This window comes from Lissotriton helveticus, chromosome 11 (genome assembly GCF_964261635.1).
Source record: "Lissotriton helveticus chromosome 11, aLisHel1.1, whole genome shotgun sequence".
In the NCBI taxonomy this organism is placed as follows: Eukaryota; Metazoa; Chordata; class Amphibia; order Caudata; family Salamandridae; genus Lissotriton; species Lissotriton helveticus.
In genome coordinates this window covers 885,322,349-885,348,705 of record NC_136072.1, presented here as the reverse complement: position 1 = coordinate 885,348,705, position 26,357 = coordinate 885,322,349, and the positions used below count along the sequence as shown (strand labels likewise).

Genomic DNA, 26,357 nt, shown 5'->3' with positions numbered 1-26,357 from the left:
AGACTTGAATCTACCAGGGGCGTGCTGCTGCTGGGGCCCTAGGGGAAGGCTTGCCTCCATGGGCCCTGCCCAGCCCCTGGATGCCCTGGATGCCTGGAGGACTTCTTGGGGACCCCTCTGTCTTGTCTGGGATGACTGCGGGACTTTTCCTTGCCCTGGGACCCTTTTTTTTTCTTTGCCTTTCAAGTCTCCAGGACCTTGCTGCACCTTTTAGCGCCCTAGGAGCGCTGTGTGCATTCTTCTTGTTAACCCCTTACCTTGAGGGAGCCTACCCCTCACCGCTGCATTTATAATGGCAGCGGGTGCCTACCCCGCTTATTTTAAAAGTGTAATTTTGCAGGTGCTCACCCTGCCTCATGCCCGCTTATTTGCCGATTCCCAGTGCGCAGGTGCCCACCCTGCGTCTTCCCTTTCCTTCCTAAATTACGGCGGGTGCCCACCCTGCTTATGGGAGCCCTAGCGGGTGCCCACCCCGCTTGCTATATTTATGCCTAGCCCCGAGGGAGCCTACATCTCGTTTGGCCCAAGAGAAGAAATCACCGCCGCAGCCCGTATGGCTGCAGCGGAAGTCAGGCACCCTTTGCCCGGGATGTGGGCGGGGCCTGCGGCTGGGCAGGCGGAAGAGGAAGTAGAACGAGTGGTGCGGGGCTCCCATGCGCTGGAGGGAGCACCGGAAGAAGAGTGAGCCCGGAGCCTTGAGGGCTCCACCTCCCAAAGTTCCAGTCCCGAGATGGGGGACCGGGTGAAGCCGGGCGTGTTGTGAAGGTGGGGCTCTCGTGAGGAGAAAGAGCACCCGCAAGCGGTGCCGCCGATGTCCTGAGGAGGGGGGCGCGAGGCACATTGTCGTTGCCTGACCCCCCCTGCGCAATAAAAGGAGGAGCAGTCCACTGCGCCGGAGCCCGGTGAGTAAGGGCTGGGCAGGAGACACGGTGGAATCCCGCTCCCCGAGGGAGCAGATCCTGTTGTCTGTGCCAGTGGAAGGCACAGAGTCAGAGCGGCCCCGTGTGCTCAGTGGGCCGCTCCAACGATTGGGCATTTCTTTTAGGAGGAGAAGTGTGGCTCACTGGTTAGAGGCGGCAGACCCGGGAGCAGAAGTCGGCCCGGGCCCAGGGTTCAATTCCCGACGCGGCAGGGTCGTGGACCAGGGTCTGTGGACTTGACAATTCTCGCCTCGGTGCCTACTCTAACCTGGGGTCCCACTCGGCAACTCTGGGCATTAGCTTGCCTAATCTCCACAACAGCCCCATCAACGCCGGGGATGCCTGGCTCCACCTTGGGGATTCCCAGTAGGGACCATCCCACAGGGAAAGCCAGGACGGGTTCCCCAGCGGTATACAGCGCCGGGACGCCCCTTTGCTGGGGCAGCTGTGCGCTTTACAAGTATACGACATTTAACATTTAACATTTACTGAGAGGGCCAGAGTGGGCCTGGGGCAGTGTCAGGCCCCCAGGGCTCCAACGATGGCCCCATTTATTTAAAGGGCCCCAGCAGGGGTCCAGAGGGCCGGAGGGGCCCGTGTTCCTGCCCCTGAGGGCCCCAGTTCTAGTGGGCATGTGTATTTTAATAGCCCTATGAGGCTCCCACGTTCTGTAGTATTTGTTCTAACGCCTGGAGGGCTCCAAGGTTTGGCGCAGTTGTTCCTGAGGGTCAGTGAGAGCCCATGCCGCAGTTTACAGTTCCCAGCTGCCCAGCAAGTAGTAGGCAGCTGCACCGTTAAGGTATTTCCTTTCAGGGGACATGTACTTTGTGAATCTTGAATCTCCTTCGCCCTACCCTTGGCCTAAACAGCTGCGCAGCACTTAGTGCCAGCTGCATCGTTTAGGCCTCCCAGTTGTTGTTCTCAGCTGTCCAGCAAGTAGTGGGCAGCTGCAACGTTTAGATTTTGGCACAGTCTTGACCTTCGCCGCTTAGGCAATTTAGAGGGAGCCAGGCCCTAATGTGATTTATGTGCTAATATGATTTATGTGCTAATGTGATTTATGTACTAATGCTTTTGGGTGCTAGGAAATGTATTGTGTATACTATGTTTTGCGCACCCTGTTTGATACCTCTAAGATATGGTTCATGCATAGGAGGTTGTGTTAGGGAGGTTATACTCCCCTGTGTGATTTACGCCCCTAGTGTAATTTTTACTTAGGTGGTTAGGGTCTAATGTATTTAGACGTGTGGGATACTGTGCATGATGGATTTAATGTCACAGACTTTTGCAAAGTACAGTGATTACCAGTGTTTACTGGTTGTACGTTTTATTCCCTATTTTACTTTTACCAAGTTATCTATTTTACTATTTCTTTACCAAGTGCTAATTCTGACAGTGGCCCACGTGGCCCTGTCATGTGTACACGATCCCTTGTAAATATTGCCCAGTGCCAGTTGGCACCGTGTACATAATGTGATTATTACTCTAATGTGTTTTGAGAATACAAAGGCTATTTTTTATATAAACTTGTTTGGAGTTCCGTTGGTGGGGGGCCTGGGATGTTGTTGCTGTTGTGTGCGTGCGCAAATGGTTTACACATTGCCTCCGGGAAAAGCCTTACTGCTCGTGTCACGCTACCAAGGGGGTGAGCAGGGGTTATCTTTGGCGTGTAACTCCCTTGCCCGGACTAGAATGGTGGTTTCTGCCTGGCTTTGGCGCAAGCCTTAGCCAACCAGAAATCCCATTTCTAACAACCCACAAAAGCCTGCTAAAACGACTGACATTTCCAGTGCTGGTTCCAATTGTCACGCAACCTTCTATAAAGCAGCTACAAAGCCGAAAAAGAAGCATCGTCATGAAACAGGATAGAAGCAGTTGTATACAGTAATGCCATGTGAAAATTGACAAGCAATAGAAGCAACGGGTTTGGGTAAGCAGGTGGTGCTAATTAGTCTATAACAAAGGATAGCCTGCTACAAAGTGCTATACTGTTTTTATAAGACCAGAAACCCAGTTATGGGGCTGAGTCACAGACATAGGTCTATAATAGGGGGGAAAGATATTTACATCCCATTTATGATATAGCAGTAGATGTATAATGCCATTGGAATATTCCACCCAGGTATGGTAGAATGTTCTTCCATAAGCAGAGACAATCAAGCTCTGGAATCGTGGAGCATAAGGTCCGTAGCAGCCATTATTAGTTCTGAACCAGTGCTTAATTTGAGCCGGTGGATTCTGGTACTCAGTACAGGCGCTTATGACACTGTGGCACATGGTGGTGCTGTTTGTCTTATGTAGAGACAAGCACAACAGCAGGTGGTTATTTATTCGTTATACCTTAAAATGACTATTACCTGCCTGCCAAACCATTGCTACAGCTTTGATGGCCAGGAAGAGTCTGAATTGTCACACTTCTAGGATTACATGGTTAGTAGTTGTGTTTGGTCTGTCATAGGCGGTGCTGACAGGAGCAATGGGCTGGTGACAAGCAACAGTGGCCTCCTGACGAGGGCCCCAGAGCTTATTTTTCAACAAATTAAGCAGTGCTCTAAACCACTTTATCTAATTTAGTGAAGCTCTCAACATTTCAGTGTTCTAATTACCCATATGTCTTTAATATCCCCAAAAACGATAAAAGTATATATACAAAGGTAGGACCTTTGTTAGAGGATTTGGAGGCACTGTTCAGTGGCATTAATGAAAATATGCAGGCACTTCTGATACACTTATCAGGGTTTTAATAGCATGTTAGTGGGTCATTGAACTTACCAACTGGAAAAGGATGCACACTCCACAATAACTATTACCATAGGAAAGCATGAGCCAGCGCCAGCTTTTTATTCTGACTGAGACCGTAGGCAGGACAAGAATAGCTTCAAAGACCTCTAACGAAATCATAACACCTGGATAATTGATCAAACAGAAATCATTGTGAATCTGTGCAGAGTATTTGAGAGGGACATTGGACATCTTTCTCATTGATATTTTTCTTTCACCTGTTAAGCACCCCCTGAAAGGTGTTCCAAATGAATGCATGGAGAGCAACCCCTGACAGGTGCTCCACATGAATGCATGCAGAGCACCCCTTGATAGGTGCTCCACATGAATGCATGCAGAGCATCCACTAACAGGTGCTCCACATGACTGCATGCTGAGCACCCCCTGACAGATGCTCCACATGACTGCATGCGGGGCACCCCCTGACAGGTGCTCCACATGAATGCATGCAGAGCACCCCCTGACAGGTGCTCCACATGAATGCATGCAGAGCACCCCTTGACAGGTGCTCCACCTGAATGCATGCTGAGCACCCACTAAAAGGTGCTCCACATGACTGCATGCTGAGCACCCCCTGACAGGTGCTCCACATGAATGCATGCAGAGCACCCCTTGATAGGTGCTCCACATGAATGCATGCAGAGCATCCACTAACAGGTGCTCCACATGACTGCATGCTGAGCACCCCCTGACAGGTGCTCCACATGACTGCATGCGGGGCACCCCCTGACAGGTGCTCCACATGAATGCATGCAGAGCACCCCCTGACAGGTGCTCCACATGAATGCATGCAGAGCACCCCTTGACAGGTGCTCCACCTGAATGCATGCTGAGCACCCACTAAAAGGTGCTCCACATGACTGCATGCTGAGCACCCCCTGACAGGTGCTCCACATGAATGCATGCAGAGCACCCCCTGACAGTGCTCCGAATGACTGCTTGTTGCTCACTTACACACTACGAGACTCCCTTCGGTGATGGGGTCCTCCTAAAGTTAACACGAATGTCTACCACAGCCATAAACAGCCCATGACGTGATACTGGTTGGTGGCAGCTGGATAATAGTCTCGGGGTGCAAGTCGTTCTAATTGAATCCAAGTTGGGAGTCTGTACTGGCTCCCCTTGTGTATATGCATTAAATCTGCTATGATTGTCCCTATTGTATGTGGCATGGATAATTAGTGTTTGGCCCCCACCCTAAGCATATGGTATGTTATGTGTCATTTCTAAATCTATAAATTACAATTACCAGACCCTAAATAGAAAATACGTAGGCCCCACTCCTTAGTGTTTTTCAATTAGGTCTAGTAGTAATCCTTACTGCTCTCTCTCCTTTCCTACCTGGTCCCCTGGCGTGTTCTCCTCTTTCCCCCTCCCTGTAGAACCCCTGGAACATCCTAGTGCACATGTGTCTGGATGGAAATCACAACTAAATGAATGCCAACTTCGTAAAATATATGCTGGTTCTCAGAAACATTTCTCAAATCTGCCTGGGTAAAATGTATGGTTTTGAAAAAGCTGTCAGAACCCATAGTTTCAAATAATGTGCATTAACGTCCATGTCTAAAATCCATAATTTAATGTAAGTTTTCTGAAATGAGATCAATGGGATCCAGAGGTGATTGATGACCCCCTCCTCCCCATTTCCCTCCCTCCTTCTTGTTAAGACGCACCACACAGCGCTACCCAACCTAACGGATGTTATTTCTACTTCCCACACCACAATCCCGGACAACCCATGTATGCCTCATGCAGTTGAGGATTCAAATGACCTGTATACCACCCATCTTGTTGCTGCCTGCACCACTGTTCCACCTTTACCTTGCCTTCCCTCCTATCCACAGCCCCCTGTGTCACACACCCCTCGCTTCAATATAGGGAGTGATGATCACCCTAGAAACTCTAATAGTCGGGAAGGATCGGATACTCTTCCCTTAGGCCCTGGATTATCCAATAACAGGGCCGGAACCTAGTTGCTGTCTTCTATCCGCGGACCAATATTCCCTTAGGCCCTGGATTATCCAATAACAGGGCCGGAACCTAGTTGCTGTCTTCTATCCGCGGACCAATATTCCCTTAGGCCCTGGATTATCCAATAACAGGGCCGGAACCTAGTTGCTGTCTTCTATCCGCGGACCAATAACAGACACTCACCCACATGCTCACTACGTGCTTCACCACCCTATACCTCTCCTAATGTTACTGTACCTCTCCCTATTCCCACTCCAGACTCTGATTCCTGTCTTACTCTGCCTCTCCATATTTCCTCTCCAGGCTCTAATTCTGGTGTAGAGTATGATTCTATCTCCCCCTGTAACTGTGCCAACGGTCCTGCGCAACACTCAATTACCCCTCTCATAGATGTACCCGTCCTACCAGGGCGGGCTATTCCTGGGAATTATTACGCGACCAATCCCTAACTTGAGGAGAAGATTGCTGGCCTTAAGCATTACATCTCGGTTGGCAAAGAGATGGTGCAAAGCATTCTTCATTTCTCCTTGAAGATGGAGGAGCGCTGGGTCTCCCACCCTACTCAAAGGAATGATATCTACAATTATTCTCAGGAACTGTCCTCCGTAACTAACAACCATACCTTCTGCTCCTATCTTAGTTGCAACTGGAGCTCAAGGCCTCTACCTCATCACCATTCTAGGCCCCACAGACCCCAACTTCAGCTATCTGAAAAAGACATTCTCGCCCTTCTTATGTCCTACACTGACTCAAGTAAAGTCTCCCACCCCAACTCTACTTTCAACATTCCCTCAATCATTGCGTACCCAGACAGGGAACCGAGCCTCAAGCTCAGAAAGGCGAACAAAGAGAACCTAGTTCACATAACCACCTCTCGTCAAGAAGTGGTCACTTCCAACCTGCACATCAAGTCGATGCTACCAAACTGTAGATCCGCTGTGAAACACTCAGCTGCTATTTCAGATCTCATCATGGCGCATAACCTGGACCTTCTGATCATTACTGAAACCTGGCTCAATAATACTTCCTCCCCAATTCTTGACATTTTAACCCCCCCATGACTACTCCATTCTCAGAAGTGATCAACTTGGTAAAACAGGAGGGGGCATTACCTGCATTCAACCCGCCAAACTCACAGTGAAACAATCCTCATGTGCTGTTTTATCCACCTGTGAACAGCTAATCACTGAAATCTGGAACAACGCCACGAAGACTTGTATGTTGCACTCGATCTATCACCCCCCGGGTGACAATCTGGTTTTCATAGAGAAAGTCATGGAGGTCATTAGCACAAGCTCTGATCAACTCTGCCACATATTCCTCGGAGACTTCAACTTTCATTGGAATGACACAAATGATCCCATGGTCTGTTCCTTCAAGATTTTCCTCTCTGACCTCAACCTCTTACAGCTCTGTAAAGGTTTTACTCACAAAGGCACCACTCTTGATCTCATCATTGCAAAAGACAACATCATACAAATTGGGGCCATCCTACCTTGTGACTGGTCTGATCGTGTTCAAATTCCCTTCCTCATCTTAGACAAGGGCTTGTGTAAACAGGGTCAACCCCTTAAAGCAAAACAACTGATATGAGAGACCTCGACATCAACATGTTAAATTCAATCCCCAAAAATAAACTACAGCCCCCCAAATTTGACCAACCTTGACGATCTTTATGAGTACTGCATCAACACTTTGTCTGACATTCTTGACTCTATTGCTCTGAAACAGCTCAAAAGGATTCCAGTCAAACGTTCTAAACCAAATCTCTCTCAACTGAGGAAAGTGAGAAGCGCTTACAACAAACACATCCGTTTGGCGAAAACTGACCACTTCAGAATTCAACTGGATGGAGTCAAAAATAGACCTAAAAATCTCTTTGAGATCATTAAGGAACAATCTAAACAGTCTTCTACTCCAGTATCCCCGCTCCCCAGTGGGGGAGATTTTACAGCTCATTTCTCAGAAAAAAACAAGGAAAATTAAACTGGAGCTATTACCTGTCACCCTATCATTGTCATCTAGGAAACCTCTTGCAGGATCAGAGGAGGTGGTAGAACCCACGACAATATACTCACCTTGGGGAGGCTCTCTCAAAAACAACGGCTCTTGGAGATCTTTTCTCCTACCAGATGGTAACGAGCAAATTGAACAACATGGCATCCATCAAACCATTGAACCATTTTGGTGATCCTTTACCCGCCAAGCTCTATAAAGATCATCCATTCTCCCTCTCTGGTCCAGGATCATTAATGAAGCCCTCTTACAGGGAAAGATTCCGGACGGCCTAAACCTTAGGCAAGTTACTCCCATTCCTAAGAAGGCTAGCACGGATCCAAACAACTTTCAACCTATTACCAGCAGTATGACCATAGCTAAATTTCTTGAAAAAAGTGTACATTCGCAGCTCTGCAAACAAATTGAGAAATATCAACTCCAGATCAGGGCACAGTACTGAAATTGCTCTAATGCGCATTGTTGATGACGCAGTGAGAGCCCTTGACCAAAATGTCCCTTGTCTCCTGATCCTACTGGACCTGTCCACAGCATTCGATACCATCAAACATGAAAACCTGATTGATCTCGTTCAATATAGGATGGGACTCTCAGGAACGGTCCTAAACTGAATTGCCTCCTTCCTGCACAACCGCACTCAAAGGATCAAAGTTAATCATGCCCTCGCTTCCAGTACCCCTGTCATGATTGGAATCCCCAAGGTTCTGCGCTCTCGCCCACGCTCTTCAACCTCTTTATGGACTTGCGGCCATTCTGAACCGAGCAAACATTCAATACCACATGTATGTATATATGGAAGGAACTATACCTGAAGATCTTGCAAGAGGACATAAAACATTAAATGCTGCACTTGCCCAAACTCAACAATGGTTAGCTCAGAACCATCTCCTACTAAATACTCTCAAAACTGAAATTTTTTTTATTGCCCCACCTAATCACTTGGCTCCTACCCATGACTGGATTAAACACCTAACTGCTCTAAACTGCACACCTCATGTTGTGGCCAAATCATTAGGTATCACCTTGGATAAACACTTAAATATGCAAGCACACATTAGTGCTACTACTAGGGGAGCCAACTCAACACACTGAAGAAAATCAAACCACCCTCCAAAGATCTAATGCTGGTGGTTTAATCCCTGATTATCCCTAGATTGGAATATGGGCTGGTGACTCTCGCTGAACTGCCCAAAGCTAGCTTAGCCCCACAGAGCTACCTTGAACGCATTGGCTAGACTTATAATGGCCTCGAGAAAATAGGACCACATTTCCCCCGACCTGCTGCACTAAATTGGCTATCTATTGAAGCTAGAATCCAACTTAAGATAGCTTGTCTGACTCATAAAGCCATACACTACAATACCCCGTACTATCTAACAAATAAGCTTGAGCTATCAGGCTCCAGCCGAACCTCCGAAGAGCGTCCACCCTTCTCTTGAAACACCCAAGATTCAAGAAGAAAAGATCTTACAACCGTGCTTTCACTGGTCTTGCTCCGAAAATCTGGAACTCCTTGCCATCCAAAATCAGATCCAATCCTTCCACTACTTCCTTTAAAAAACTGCTCAAACGACTACCAATGAACGAACGTTAACTCCCTATTCCTGTGATCATGCTCCTGTGTTTTGTAATAACCTAAATCTTGCAGTATTACAATGATGCCTTATTGTGTATTTATTTTACCTCTCTTTGATCCATTCCTAGATGGCTATTGTATGATGTTTTACACTGCGTGTTCTATGGCACTGCTGATACCCCACTACTCTTATTTGAATATTTTCCCACAGTTTGTAACTTCACTTACCCCATTATGCTTGTACCCTTGCTACCACCAACTTTGTACAGCACTCTGATATCCCCTGTGGGTCTTGTTCGCACTTTATAAAACTTTTCAAATAAATAAACTGATATTTACTGCCTCTAAATTTGCATACATGACCTTTCACTTGTTTTAAAGGCAGCCGCACCTTCCTGATATGAACAAATCTAATGTGCCTTGCACGTGTACATGAATTTAGAGCTAAATATCTTCTTGCTAGAATTGCCCCAGACACTTAGGGGTCGATTAGGATGGCGGACGGATTGCCCCCGCCGGGCTGGCGGTAGCCACCGCCGGCCCAGCGGGGGCAATCCATCTGCCATCCTCACAGAAATGACCCCCCGCCACATTAGGATGGCTGGGGTGTCCGCGGCGGACGGGAAGACCGTTCGCCGCTTTTCCGCCGTGGTCGCCTTGAGATCGTGGCGGAACAGGGCTAATATGGTGCCGGTGTCTATCAGACACCGCCTACCATATTAGGATGTGCTTTGGGGAATGCCTTTCTGTGAAAGGCATACAGTCTTTGCTTTGGGGGCCCGTTGTGGGCCCCCATGGTGAAGTGGGGGTGGGGGGGTGCACATGGGGGGTACCTATGGTACCCCCCTGCGTTTCAAAGTACAACATGACAGGCACCATGCCTGTCATGTTGTGCTTTGAAACGCACAACATGCATTTTTGGTTTGCAGCGGACGGTGCTGAAATGCGGGATGCACCCGCCACTGTGGCGGGTGCATCCTAATTCGAGGCATGGGACCTTCGCCCTTATGGCGGACGGTCCCTGCCCACGACAGGATGGCGGACGGACAAAGTCCGTCCGCCATCCTAATGGCCCCCTTAGTTTCCCTGCGTGGAATATTTGAAGACACCAAAAAATGCATGATAGTGATCCCAATGTCCAACAGATTAAAGGCTGGTGTGGAATATGCAGACCTCACGACAGCACTCTGTTAATAATATGCAATGCTTCATAATTCTCATTACATTTGGGTTTTTGAAACCGTTTCTAAAAATAAAAATCATTACAATACAGTGAATAGTATTCACTCAATAAGTGATCCGGAAAGTATTGACCTTTTAGTAAATGCTTAAACCAATTAATCATGTTAGTTTGGCAGAGATTGATTTTTGAGAAAAATTGTACATTCAATGGAGTAAATAAACTGGTCTATGCAAACTATGAGGCATTCCTACAACAAACAACAGAGAGCACTAATTTAAAAGGGATTCTTGAGTTACAACAGATGAGGCAAACAGCAAAGCAGTATATTAAATAGTTCTGGGACATGGTGGCTATAAGGCTGGGGGGATGCAGGTTGGGGCCTGGTGTTTCATACCACAAGTGATGCTGGCATTTAGTGAGGAGCCTTTTGGTGTAGCAGAGGGATTGAATGGTCTAATATGAAAGGGCAGAACCTATACTTATTTTTTTTGTTTTGACATTTGGTAAGAATTTTATAATGTTAAACAGATGTGTATTAAGTGTTAAATGGACTGTTAATAAAGAAAGGTGATCATTTTTATTTTCCATCACACTGGAGCGGAACTACAGCCACTCGAATGCATAAAGTGGGACCTGAAGATATTCCAGCTTCGCACTAATCTATGCTAGACTGCACAGAGAAAGAGTTTTCAAAAGCAGCATAGGCGAGACATGAGCAGTGAGTGGGCTGACGTTAATAGTTTTCTTCCGGCTGAGCAGGCAGGTTTTGGCGAGGCAGCCTATGCTGATTCTTGGTCGAGGTCAAGGAAGCCTCGGATCAGATTGAGGGGTAAACCTCCTTACTACACCTAGACAGGGGATGGATAAAGCATAATTGACGAATATTGTCAAACTAACATGATTAATTGGTTTAAGCATTTACTAAAAGGTCAATACTTTCCGGATTTTTATTTAATAATTATTGTCATACACCACATGAACAAAAAGAAAACAGATTTCAGTCTACAAAAATTCAAATTAACTATGCACTCAGGAAGGGCTATATTTTGGCTCCACTTTCTTCAGCCTTTTGTTGGCTGACGTGTCTGAGGATTGTACAGGTGCACTTACCAGCAAGTGTAAAGACAGATATTTGTGTTACCATGTGCGGGTGATTCTATATTCAACTTTCGGATTACAGCACTAATGAAACAGATGGAATGTTTAGAGGGAAAACCAGCATCTCCCAGTAAAAAATCGGGGCTAATTGAAACAACATTTTAATGCCAAACGACTGGAAAGAAAAAAAGCCTATTATTGTCATTACTTGGAATGCAGTTATTTAATGACAAACAACTGCAAAGAACAACCGCCTTGTTATATAGCTAGTACTTGTTCATTTGACTTGAATTGGGTAAAAAGGTATTAATTTGCAAACTGAGAAGTCACTCGAAATAGCAAATGCACGGATACGTTTTAAATTTAAGTATCAGAGGCAATCTGTGAAAATATTCCTGAAAAAATACAACGCCAGGATGGCGGTGTCAGTGTGCTGGTAGCAGGTGCCCCACTGTGGGGCTTGCAGAATGTAACCAATTTTTAAGCAGTCAAAGTTAAAAATCAGCAAAAAAGCATTTTAGATACAGCATATCATGCATTACTATCAGTAATACGACTTGAATTTGGAGAGCATTAATGAGAATGTAGGGCTAAAAAAAAACGGAAAGAAACAAAACAGTAAGCAAACTAAAATGCTTAAACAAATACTGTTTGTGCCGCCTTTGGCAAAACAATTAGGAAGACCGCGGCAATCCATTAGTATATGTGATATAGGAAGTGAAATGTGCAAAAGAGCCTGAAAATTACTTTCAAATTAACAGAATGTCTAGTGGAGATTTGGAATGCGAATGAGTTAGTAGAGAATTCCACAAATAATAGAATATTTTGTAAGATGACAACAGCAGCTCTAAGAAAATGAAGAAAGCCATTTGGTTTCCAAACTGATTCTGAATTCTGGAGCAGCTACATAACTTATAACAAATTAGTGGCAAGCCCTTTTTTACCAGCCTATTTAATATAATGCAGGTAGATAAATAGGCCGTTCCACAAAAGAAATTTTGATCATGATCTATTTTAATCAATTTGACATCTTAGTTTCCAAATAAAGATAACTGTGAGATGGCTGTCAATGATGATTTGTACATAGTTTCTAGGAATTTGCTCTGTGTGGTAAATTAATGAAGGAGTTCAGTGACCTTCGTAAGAGCCACTAAGAACACGTTTTAAATATTTCACAATCTTTATTTTTACACATTATAAAGTCTCTGGCTTTGTAAAGCTACATGCATCCAACTTATTTGATTAATTGGGTGATTGATTGATTGAATGAATGATTACTTGATTAATTAGGGTCATTAACTTGGCATTTTATCTTGCTATCTTACTCACCATACACCAGGAATTCAACAGTCAGTTTCTGCGTCTTCAGGCTGAGCCAGTTTCTCACGAAACACGAGTAGTTTCCCTGGTAGGAGGGAGGTATTTGCAGCAGGGTGAAGTTGAGAAAAGTGTTGTTTGCACTGGCGAAGGTCTCTGGTGGGGACCCAAGTTGGGAGAACACCCAAGCCATGCTGGGATCTGGATATGAGTTTGTTGCACAGGCAAACTGAATAATAGAGTTCATGGGAGCATAAAATGTGCCATTGGGTAGGATCCTGGAAGGCGAGAGGCTCACCGTGGTATTTCTGGGACCAACTACGATTGAAGTAGAAAAAACAAAGCCATAAGAAAAAACTGTGGGCACTGTTATACACTTTCACCACAATCGCTGATGTATTTAGCCAGAATTTATCCTTCCAGAAGTTAGTTCATTAGTAGGAAATCTAAATATTGGGTGAGTCAGAGCAAGAGCTGGTTGGCCAACATTTTACTTCTAACAAACATTCTTTGAAATATAAAGATTTGGTTTTCTGGTCTTCCTCTTAATCGGGTAAGAACACCAGTTTCGTTAGCATGCATGGAAAATTTGACCTTGCATTTGAGTACTAAAATTGCTTAACCAGCTTGTGAATGGTCAATAGTCCAGAGTGACAAACCATGGCAAACCCACCCGGGAACTGGGTAGGAGAATAATTCAAAGAAGGGAGGTTTCTAGTTTATCACTCCGAAACCATGACGGAGATTATTGAGGAAAACGGCAATAGAGCCTGTTCTCCTATACTGTTGGCATCAATCTTTGGTTAAGACAATTTTACAGCAGTAACAAAGATGGAGAACAGTTTTTAAGCACAGACAGGGCCGGACTGGCCGTAGCAGACACCAGGCATTTTCCTGGTGGGCCGGAAGGTTGTCGACCGGTTTCCAAGCAGTGGGGGCCATTTTTGTTACTGGTGGCCGGTTTTGCAGCGGTGCTGCAATATCGGCCACTGTAATAAAAGTGGCAGCAGTGCTCAAGCGACCAGCCACAGTGCCAATGCGGCAGTAGTGCTTATAGCTAGCTCTCCTTCGAAGGCCGGTCAAACTGAGTTGCCAGGGCTGGTATGTGTTCCCAGTCCGGGCTGGAGCACGGAAGAAAGACTAGATAGTGCTCCTGGAGAAACGAAGAAAGCACACTGTAGGAATCCAAACGATTACACTATTGGTTCTGATAACTTTTAGTTAACTGGCATAATCAGTTAATAACATTTATGGTACCCTAACTTTCATGATATCACTGATCCATTTTGCAGATGTGACTGATCTGTAATGGAGAATGCAAGTTAGAACAAATCATGTGACAGGATACTTTTTCATATTTTAGAATTACTTACAGCAGAAAGATAATAGTAGAATGCAAGAATGTGCAGCTTACAGCTAACTGCACTTCTCACAGGAAGATGTCTATCTAAAGAGAGAGTGCTAAAGGCAGTCTCGCTGAACACAAAGAGGAGGTGAATAAATCACATGCTATGTATGTCAAGCTACTGCAAGACAAACCACAAGGGTTGAACAAAGTCTTCTTATTTGCCCCTTACCCTGATAGGTTTGTCCAGCCAAAGGCAATCTCTGTAAGAGGTGATGGGTGTACCAGATATAAGATAATACAATATTAAAATCTTCAAAACAAAGAAAACCCATTTTGGGCAAATCTTATTCATCAACTAGGACGATGACTGATTACAATCAGCAACTGATAGAATATGCATACAGAGTGAGCATTCGATAGAATTTAAAGGGGAATATGCTAAAAATCAGGTTGTTTAAACGTGGTTCAAGAAAAGTCACAAATTTGTTAGGATACATCAAAACAGTAAATCATCAAAAATAGTTCAGACCTAACTAAAAGCTATGGACTGCCAACATTCTAAAAAATACACTTCAAAAACTTTTTTGCACGTGCCCCTTATTATGCCACAAGGATTTGAGTTAAGCCATGTGCATCATAATTTTATGAAAGTCATAAGCTGGTTATTAGTGACAATGACATTTTAATTGTTGCTTTAATCATGAAGTAATATTATAATTTAAAAATGTAAATTGTGGCAAGATTGGCAAACAATATTGATTTGTTGGAAAGCTATTTGGCATTTTCCGTTGTACCTGCTATCTCTTTATCATTTGGAGTCTGTCTTTGCTGCCTTTTGAGAATCACGAGTCATGTGACCATGCTACTCTTCTTTTTAGTATTGTTTTTTTATGGCGATTGCTATGTGATCAAGGCAGGTATGCAGAAATGCGTTACAGCATTCATGAATTGGTGTCCGATTCATCAGGGAGATTCGGAAGTGGTATATTATATATATATATATATATATATATATACACACAATCCAAGGGAAAACACAAGAGATTCTACACGAACTGGAAGAGTACAACCGGGGGTTTATTCAAAAAGAATGTTGTAAATGGCAAAAGGAAGCAGCTTATAGACTTCATCAGGTAAAGACAGTAGCTTTAATCTAAGACACAGCTGTGTGAACACTTCACCAGCTGACCAGACCAACAACTGACATCTGTGGAATATTCAGCTTACACAAGCTAGAATACTCGCAGGTATTCTGGAAGGGATGGGGAGTAGGGAACACAAAGAAAAGCTTCATGACAGCAAGGACCTACATTGCGAGGAGTTTGAATGTACAACAAAAAAACAATCCTACAAAGCCATTAAATAGATAAGTTACACTACGTTTAAGAATGGTACTGCCATTGATCCTACCAAGACAAGGCCAAGACTACATTCAAAGCCTTAAAAGTATGAGACTTGCAGCATTGTCTTGGGTTCTGTAAATACTACTCCTACGTTTCACAAAGAAAGACCTGCATGAATTAAACTGTCCAACAGAAAAGCATAGTAAGAGTGCCAACAATACCACTCTGAGACTTCATAGAATTATAGCTTGTGATGGGGATCTTAAACACACTGATAGAGTTTGCACACACAGTGCAGATGTGATGTGATGTGATGTGAAATGGCACTTATATAGCGCCCTACCACTCCAGGGAGTATCTTGGCGCTTAGATTCCAGATAGTCCGATGGCAGCAAAGTGTCATGGCACAACTACCTGTCTGCAGAAAGGATTAAAGAAGCGCCATGCATCCGGAGTCTGGCTAGGAATAGATCCATGTTTTTAATAATTTTCTAAATTTTTGCTCTGTTGCAGATTGACGCAGGGATGGAGGTAAATTATTCAATGCTCTCGCGCCAATCACTGCAATGGATTTTCCTCCTCTTGTCGTCATTTTAAACCTGGGGACATAAAGCAAATTTGCTGTGGAAGACTTGAGTGTCCGTGACGGATGATATTGTCTAAAGTACTTGCGCAGATACAGTGGGCCTTGATGGTGGAAGGCTCTGTATGTGATGGTAAGAACCTTAAACAGGATGCGCTTATGTACTGGGAGACAAACCGAGGACTTTCTAGGCAGTCTGAGGACCAACCTAGCGGCTGCATGCTGGACCACTTGAAGTCTGTGCAGGGCTGATTTATTTAGCCCCGCATACAGACTATTGCAATAGTCCAGCCTAGATGTTATTAGAGCTACAGCAACAGTACATCTGGCACTCAGGGGGAGAAGATTAAAACATTTCCTGAGACTCCTGATGATACCAAAGCATGTCCCTGCTACTTCTTTGGCTTGCTGATTAGATGACAAAGTATTGTCGAACTTAATGCCCAGATTTCGAGCGGCATTGATAGTCTTCGGGGGAGCCTCTACCTTTTCAGGCCACCAATCTTGTGGGGAAAAACAGTTGTTAGGACCAAAAGGCACAATCTCTGTTTTTGCCGAGTTACATTTTAGGTGATTTTGTGTCATCCGTTTAAAAGTTGCTGATAGGCATTCTTTCAATGTCAATTCTGCATTAGATTGATTCTTATCAAGAGTCAGAACAAGCTGGGTGTCATCAGCGTAGGCAGACAGTAAGCCAGTGTTGGCATTCACAGACCCCTGCCAATTCTACTTGTGTTGCATGATGATCGGCTTTGATGGGTTATGGATTTTCTGTGTTAAGTTGTGAGTTGGGATAGATCGCTTACAGCTTATACCAACATACTTCTTGCACAAGCAGCAATCCACAGCTCGTTTTAATGGACTGTGCCCAATTCACCCTAAGGGTAAAGAATGTATTTGCTATGTACTGAAGTTAGCAATACTGGAAGGGACCATGCATAGATGGCTCGGCAAACCTTTGCTGTGGATTTTTAAGTACTGATTCAGGCCTAAGGACTAACATCCACGGTTCGGGATTATAAAGTAGAAACTAGATGGGATGATCAATAAAGGGTGCTTTAGCTAATTCCACAACTCACAAAGGGTTTTCTATGAGCAGTTTTGAATTCACATAGTATTTCTGCCGAATAGTAGGGCCTTACTCCAGGCCTATGTGTAACTTACTTATTCACTTTCAGGAGTAAGACATGTTTACGTATGGAAAAAAGGTTCTGTTAATCAAAGCTTTTTTCACATGCAAAATCCGTTCTACACTACTCTCGCTATTCACTACATAGTTTAATTGCCCTTTATTTGTTTATGTTTGCAAAATTATCCTTTTCACTATAGCATGAATGTTGGCTTTCTTTCATGACACTCCTTGGTACTTACCAACTGCCTCCCATGCCCAGATCTATAGTACACTGTACTCTTGCCATGATCACTTTCCACTTTCTTCACAGGGTTGATCATGTAATCTGCTTTAACTGCAATGTTACACCATTTGAGACACAGCATTTTCACACTGTGCCTGGTCTTCACATTTAGGGCCTTATTATGACGCCATAGCCACGGTGACGGTGCGGGCACTGCCATACCGGCGGTCTGACCACCCCATTACAACTTGGATGGTCGGATTGCATTGGCACCACCACAACCGCCAGAGTTCAGAGATCTCAGGCAGTATTGCGGTGGTCTAAAGGCTGCAATATGCTTGGTGGAGCCGCTGTGGTCCTGTCAACCATATTACGAGTTTCCTCACAGCCACACTTTTTATGGCAGTGCGACCACCATGAAAAGTGTGATGGTGAGGAAACAAAGAGAGTCCTACAAGCTCTTGTGCCTCTGCACCATGAGGTGCATGCAAGGGGGGCTCATGTTGTCCCCACCTTTCTGCATGCACCCCCAGTTCCTGCAGGGCATGGATTTGACAGTCCATGCCCTGCAGGAACTGCCTTTGATGCTCTCATTGATGCTCCCATTGCGGTGCCTTTTTCAAATGCACCGCTGTGGGACCGCCAAAGAACTGCCTGTCAGAGACTTTAAAAGTTGTACTTTGAAGGGAGTTTCTTTATGGCTTTGGTGGTCTTGGAACGGGGCGGCGGTGTGGCAGACCCGCTCCGAGACTGCCAAAGTCATATTAAGACACTTAACCTACATTTTCTACCCTCCTACAATATCGTGTTTTAGGTAGTGTGGGTTTCATGAACAACTGTAAATTAGTATTATAATAATAGATCTCACTAATCCACTACAAAACTAACAATGGATGTTTGTAATCCCTGCTTACAGCAGCAAGATATTTATATACATTTTTTTTTAAAAAAACACATCAAATGGTTTTAAGGCCTAGCTCTATTTGTCATTTCCATGCCCACTTATTGCATCAAGTAGACTACTAACAATGTGACCACTTCTGTACCGATACTTCAGAAGCATGTTTGCATCTTATCATCGGAATGCCCCTTTAATGTCACTATGCATACATCACACCATTTATTCTTGTCCCCAAGCGCACTAAAAGTTCCATTATAATTGGTAGAAAATGTACTCGTGGTGACAAGGCTGGTGCCATGTCAAACACCAGACAAATATAGGGAAAATTCAGATTTTCCACAGCTGGGGTGTGTAGAAAATCTGATATTAGGCATTCTTCTTTAATTGTAATAAAAATAACTTAGAATAAGAATCTATTAACATTCCACTCTCGATATAATTACCTGTCTGGCAGCCATCTTCCTTCTGTTGCTGCAAACAAGCTTAATTGTCCAACTACGATAACCACTCATAAAATAACCGAATCTCCACCAACTGGAACAACGTCTCTTTTATCCACCATTTCTTATTTATTTTGTGTAATCTTCTACTGAAAATAATAATAGCCTCTGTGTCTTTAATAAAGTCATGATTTTCTACCCACCTCAGAAGTGGAAATTCTGAATTTCATGACAAGGCTAGGCGGCCAATATTATGCATGTTTAAACCATGACATAATATTCCTTACCACACAATTAACAGGTTTGAAATAACATTTCTTAAATGCTGATTCTGATGACCAAACTGCTGCCTCTAAAATACCAGTCAATCCACCGCCTAACAAATATGCTTTGGATGCCAAAGCCCATCTAGCAGAATGTGCCACAAATTTAGCATGATTTATTCCTGCCTCTTTCATAACTTCCATCACCCACCTAACCAAAGTGGGTGTAGACACTGCTGTGTAAGGTTTCCTGAAAGAAATTATCAGTTGTGCAGTCATGACGTCCCTCAAAACTCTACGTTCTTCTTTCATATTCACGCAAACATCTCACCACACACAACTTTCTACATTCATCCAAGTTTGGCTAAAAAATTGTTTGGGATATACTCTTCATTGTCTTAGTAATATTGAAACAAACACCCTACCGGAAAATATCTTTGTCCCGGGACCTCTAAGGCCTTAACATCCGAAACCCTCCTAAATTAACTTAGACAAAGAAGCAAGACCAATTTCAAAGAAAGTCTTTTTAAATCTAGAAACTCATTGTCAAACCAACTTGCTAACTTCTGCAGAACAACATCCACTGCCGGCAAAGACGAATACTTAGGTCCTGGAGGGGCCCTTAACCTTACACTTAACAATCTTTTCACTACATAATGCTTTCCTATTGGTAAACTAGCTATCCATTCATGGCCAGCAGAAATTGCTGACCTATTAATGTTCACTGAACTGTAATACCTTTCCTCTAAGAAAACCTCCATTAAATAATTTGCCACATCTACCATAGGTGCTGATACAGGATCCATACCCCTCAAAACACCCAAACAAATCCTTCTCTTCCAGGCCAACCTGCACTCTTTGGAGGTCCCTGGAGCCCATGATTCCTTCATGAGTTTTAAAGCCATCAATGATAACCCTGACATATGCCAGGCTCTACCAAAATCAACGAAGCCATCAACCACAACTGCCCCTGCAGAATCAACTCGTGCTTGTCTCCCACTGCACTCACTAACAAATCTGGAATATTCGGTAGAAGCACTGGGTTGGCTATCAACATCTGGATACCAAATCTGAGACAACCAAAAAGGTGCTATCAACACCGCTTCTGTTTCCTCTTTTTTCACCTTCAATAATACCCTCTGAATCAAAGCAAAAGGAGGAAAAGCATATCCCCAAATTGTGTTCAAATTCTGCATGAACGCATCTACTGCTTCCCCTTCTTGGCCTGGTCTCCAACTGTAAAATCTGCTTATCTGAGCATTTACTCTGTTTGCAAATAGATCCATCTGTCGTTGATCAACGTGACACCTCCCTGCTCATTCTCCAATTGCTGAAATCCTTCAGCTCTCTCGAATTCAATCTGCTATCGTAATGTTCATTCCTGGTGTTTAATGAGCCTGAATCATGATGTTCCTGCTCAGAGAAAAATGCCAAAAATCCCTTGCCAAATCTGCTAAAGCTATGGACCGAGATCCCCCTAACTTGTAGGCATAACATACTGCAGAGATGTCCATCCTTAAAGGAACACAACATCTCACACGATCCCTGATAAAACTTTTTAATCGCAAAGGAACCTGCCAACAATTCTAGATAATTGATGTGCATCTCCTTTTCTTGACCTGTCCATTTCTCCCCTGTCATCAATGAGCCACATTTGGCTCCCCAGCTCAGAAGACTGGCATCCAATTCTATCACTACATCCGGTGTAGGACCGAAAATGGCCCATCCATTCCATGCTTCGAAATTGTCCAACCACCATTTTAATTCCTCTGTTGTCTTTCCATCTATCTGTACTTCCTGTGAGTATCTCAGTCCTCTGTGCAAGAACCTTGTCTTCCATCTCTGCAGAGCTCGATAATGCAGAGCAGTTGGGAAAACCACCTGAATGGAAGCAGACAACAGACCTAATAGCCTGGCTATTTGTCTCAAAGTTGTCTACTCGCATATCAACATTCTCCAAATATCCTTGCGAATCTTCTTTACCTTTTCTATGGACAATCTCAATATACAATCCAACGTCCAAATCTGAAAACCCCAAAACATGGTCTCCTGTGTGGTTTTCAGATATGATTTTTCCCTGTTTATTACAACACTTAGATCCTCTAACACATGAGCCGCAAGCATTCTATGCTCCACAGCTAACTCTCTGCTCTGTGACATAATTAGGATATCGCCCAAATACACTATCAACTGCACTATTCTCATCCATTACCAAGCGAGGTCTCATCATCTTTGTGAAACACCAAGGAGCCGACGTCAAACCAAAAAGGAGACTTTTGAATCTCCACATAATCCCTTTCCATAAAAACTTCAGATAATTCCTTTGTTCGTAACATGATGGGACTGTCAAATATGCATTCTTCAGATCTAACCCTGTCAACCAGTCTCCTTTCCTCAAGATATCCCTCAACATATGAATCCCTTTCATTTTGAAGTGATTGTATTACACCCAATCGTTCAACTCCTTTTAATCTATCACAGTTATCATGCCCTTGTCCTTTTTCTCTACAAGAAAAAGGTTGCTCACCAACCCTGCTGAAACATAGTCTGCTCTTTCTATGGCGCCCTTCCTTTCTAACTTCTGTACTTCCCAATCTACCATCTTTTCTTCCTTTTTTGAAAAACGCAATGCTCTTGGTCGCCTTATTTGAATTGGATCCTCCACAAAATCTAATCGATAACATCCACCGTCTGTAATAACCAAGGATCTGAAGTTATCGCTTTACATCTGTCTAAAAAAATGGGGGAGTCTGCCACCCAACTTTTCCACAATACACAATGGGCCTTTTCCCAAACATAACTTAGTGTCTTGTCCTTCTCTCTCCTCTATATCTTCCTCTTCCCCTCTGCCTCTGTTGACAGATGCAGGATGTATTGAATCCATAGGTCAGATACCCACTGGGTTTATTTCCAAGTAAAAAAGGATCTTCTTGTGATTCCAAAACTACAGCCGGGGAATCTACCCAGCATTCTCCCAGTCCCTCCAAAAACCTTCCGAATGTCTTTCTGAACTTTTTGAATAGAGTTAAATGCCCCTGCATAGCGAGCCCTTTCTTTAAAAAACTTTGGCATCTAGACCGGACTCCTTGCTTGCCAGTTCAGCTGATTTTGGGTCTATTTTCATTAATAGACTCTTCCTGCGCTCTGCACATAATGCAGCACTTGTGTTTCCTAACAAATACACTGCTCTTTGGTCCCATTGCCGCAGCTCCAGCACATCCACTGCAGTCTCCTGCAGGGAAGCCTCTTCACATAAATCGAATATTTTGGTCAAAGGTCCAAAAACATCATGTAGGCAATCCTGACAGCCCTTCAGACGTTTATCAAAACCATGTCTGGGATCCCTACCAGACTTATAATTTTTTTAATCATCTTAGCATCTAACTCAGGTGCATACGCCACCTTGTTAGCCAGAGAAGGTCTTGGGCACTCTGAACAGCCTAGTTCTAACCTTTTTAGGCATTTCTCACCTAATCCAGAACGCAACATACTGCGCTAAATGCTTAGCTGGTGCCCACTGAGGAGAGAGCGGCGCTGAATTATATGTGGGTCAAACAAGATATCCCATATCAGATCTTTAACCTGATACAATTCATCTTTCTCACTTTTCTCCTTTGTAACCCTTTTCCTTTCTGTCGCCTCCTCCTCAGAGTCTTTAAAGTTGGATGAGCATGAAATCACAATGGCTCCACTACTGGAAGACTCATCACAAATTATTGATCTGTGTCCATTTAGCAGCTTATATAGCCTTACCATCCAACTCTATTATAGTTGCTCTCTATTCGCCTTTCTGATTAAAGACCCCTTTTTCCCTATTGACCTTTTCTCTGTGAATATACTTCCACTTATTGGTCATTTTCCGACCACTTCCAAAATTGCTCATCCTCTATTCTGTTTCCAAATCTTCCTTCTAATTTTCCCATGCAACCATCTATTCACTACCCCAACTGTGTTGCCAATGCAGAAACAGCCTTACACAGTCTTGTACTCTGTTCATCACACTCCTCTCAACAATACTATTGGTATTCATACTGTCAAATTTATCCAAATAACCAATATAAATATTCTAATATCTTCTAAAATAGACTTTTTAAAAATGCCAACTCTTAAATCACCAGCTAATAAAATGCAGGGCTATAAAAACGAACAATCTTTCTTTCCCCAAAAGATGGCCACCAAGATAGTAAAAGTAGATAACTACCTTTACCCAATTCAAAATGGCTGTTGCGTCTTCTGACGCTTCATTGGCAACCCGCTTGTTCAAATAGACTTGCACTCAAATCCATGGCTAAGCGCATGAACAAGGTAGGCACAAAACTTTATTTCTAACTTTATTACCTAATCTCCGTTCTGACCTCAGTCAGACGCAGAGGAAACCCTGCACTGCTTGTGCTTGTCTCTTCTTCCCCCCACTCCGAACACTGGCAACAGTCAGAGTCAGATATAGTAGGGGTTATGCCTGCATGCGCGTGCCCTCATATTTGCTCGCTTGTGTAGCTCTGAATACGCTCGAGCATTGCTTTTTAAAACTTTCGCATTCTCTGTACCCGCACCAAAAAAACAGTACCGGCACATGTAACGTTTTCTTTTTAACACACCTCCAACACCAAGTAGAGGTTAAACATATTTCAAAATTCCTCTAAGCCAAAAATATATATATATATCATTAATATATAAACCGCTCGCAGTGTACAACCCGCGGCCTGTAAAGCGTAACTACAACTAATCTCAACCTAACATTCACCTATAAAAATAATAAATGTAATACATTCAGCCTAATCTAGTCTAATTTTATACTTTACTCATCATCCATATGCTATACAACCAACTTTCAGACACTTTCATCACTTCTCTCCTTCAAACCCATATGAGCTTAATAAAATCAGAACATGTCTGAGCTGTGAGCAGCAACAAAGAAGGAACATGGCTGCCAGACAGGAAATTATATAGAGAGTAGAATGTTAATAGACTCTTGTTCTACTTTTTTTATTGAAATTAAAGAGGTATGCAGAATATTTCCTGTGTGCCCTGCCATAAAATGATAAAAAAAACAATATCATATTCAACTGCATTCTCCGCTTCTATCACATACCGACGAATTACCAACGGAGAACACCATCCTAACGCAACCAGGCTGATGAAACATCATTTTTGGAATTTGACTTTACGAGGAAAAGCCATTTCCAGGACATTCTTAAAAATGATGAGGAAAAAATATATCACACTTAAGTTAGAATCCTGGATTCGATATAATATAAAATATATTAAAAATATCTTAAAATTCCTATAATATTAGGAATTGTCAGAATAATTAGTTAAAATGAAAGAGTTGCATCAGTTTTTTTAATGTCGTCCGTGACCCAGAAGGAAAAAGCAGAAGATGACTTGAAAGGAGAAAGCAGAAACAGCTGAGAACTCATACAAGATGAAAAAGAAAAACAAGCAACGTAAACAGAAGATGTGAAAAGGAGGTAAAAGAGAGAAGAAAAGTTGAAAGGAGACAGTCTTGTTTTAAGACCAGGGGGAAAGTAGTAGCAAGAATCTCCCTTCCTGTGTGCACAGTTTGGGGGCATGCGATACGGAGTGAAAGCTCAGGTCCCTCCCCCCAAAAAAATGGGAGATACAGGGGAATTTCCCCTTATATAGAGACACAATGAAAAGTCACATCAGGCAGTAGTGGGTGGTGTGGGTAAATAGATGGAGGAAGAAAATTAAATCAAGAATACAAGAACAAACAGGAGGGTGTAAAGGCTCAGAATAGTTCTGACAACCTGGAGAATGGCATACGAGTTGAAAAATTAATTGAAACCAGTTTGATGAAAACCGGTTGCCAGAACCGGTTTCATCAAGTTTGGTTTTTGTGCAGTTCACACACAAAGGTTTTCTCAACGAAAAAAAAAATCGGAAAAACAGAACTGGAAAAACATGTAGTGATCTAAGTGGAAAGAAAGTATATAATTAAAGAAGCCGCCATTATTGCCTGGTTCAAATAATTTCAGAGCGGACTGTATCAATACGTGTGTACATTTTGGCTTTGTTTATTTGCATTTTGTTTTTTGTATTCTTGTTGGATGGCGCATTTACCTTTCTGTCTTAGCTACTTACTGCGTCATTTCCTCACCTGCTCCCCATTAGTACTGAACGATAACTTTTATGCCTTCTCTACTGCCTTCATTTCTGCCTGCACCGAACTACGCAAAGTTTTTACTCTTCAGTACTTGCTTCTGAATGACCCCATTCTGGGTCATGTGCCTGCAGCCTTGCACACCATTATCCCTCCCAGTTTCTAGCTTATTGTGTCACTCCGTTTAGACTTTTCAAACTGAGGCATCTGATTAAGGCGCCTTTTATGGCCAGGAACAGCTTTGGGATAGCCTTCCTAAAATTCCACCCTGACCTCCACCAGTTCCATTTCTTGGTCTGACCCACTGAGGGACGACAAGATACTACTCTAGTGCATCCCTTTACCATACTCAGTGGCACATTCATCAGGCAATTTTGCCATTGCAAACAGTGCGAGTCGCAAAAATCGTCTGTTTGTGTTCGCAAAATGGCCTTTTGCTATGCATGAAAGGTTTTGGATTCACAATTTAGGTAATTGCAATATCTTGCAACTTTGCATTTAGGAAACGCTAATTAACATCAATTTGAAGTTGATGTTAACTATGTGCATACTTTGAACAATGCACAAAACTGCATTTTTCAAAGTGCCATGTGGCACACACATGCCCCTAAGGCATTTGTGTGCCTTACCTGTGCACATTCTTTTGTCTGGGGCGCCTCAGGGAGGCCTTAGGCACCCTTGCCTGTGCATTACCTAATTTGCGATAACCAATTAGTTCATCTCAATTTCAGGCAATGGATGACCATTCCCACCTATGGGCCTTGAGGCCATACGAAAAAATGGAGTCGCAATTGCAAATAGCGATTCCCTAATTGCGAATCTTAAGGAATCGCAATTAGAGAAGCGCTATTTGCACCCTGTTTTGATGCATTGCATTTTGCGATTACCAAATTGCGATTTCTTAAAAATCGCTATTTGGTAATCACTAAAATGAAGTTTGATGCATGTGCCCCTATGTATATCGAATACCTAGCTCCTGGAAGGTGAGCCTTTCTTGGTTTACACCCCCTACACTCCTTGGCAAACCCTACAGACTGGTAATAACAAGGTGGTTTTGCGGAGCTGTGACTTCTGTGGGTGGCACATCCTTCACTCATGAGCAAACTCCATGTATATCACTGAGGACTTTGAAGACCAG

At 43.5% G+C, this 26,357-nt stretch overlaps 1 protein-coding gene across 1 annotated transcript in view; it reads right to left on the bottom strand.

Annotated features, from left to right (window-relative positions):
* VSIG10 (V-set and immunoglobulin domain containing 10) overlaps positions 1-26,357 on the bottom strand; it is a 147,126-nt gene that overhangs the window by 31,298 nt on the left and 89,471 nt on the right. The window contains exon 3 of the mRNA XM_078667111.1: positions 12,875-13,180. Within this exon, the coding sequence (XP_078523237.1) occupies positions 12,875-13,180 (306 nt within the window). The remainder of the gene's footprint in view (positions 1-12,874; positions 13,181-26,357) is intronic.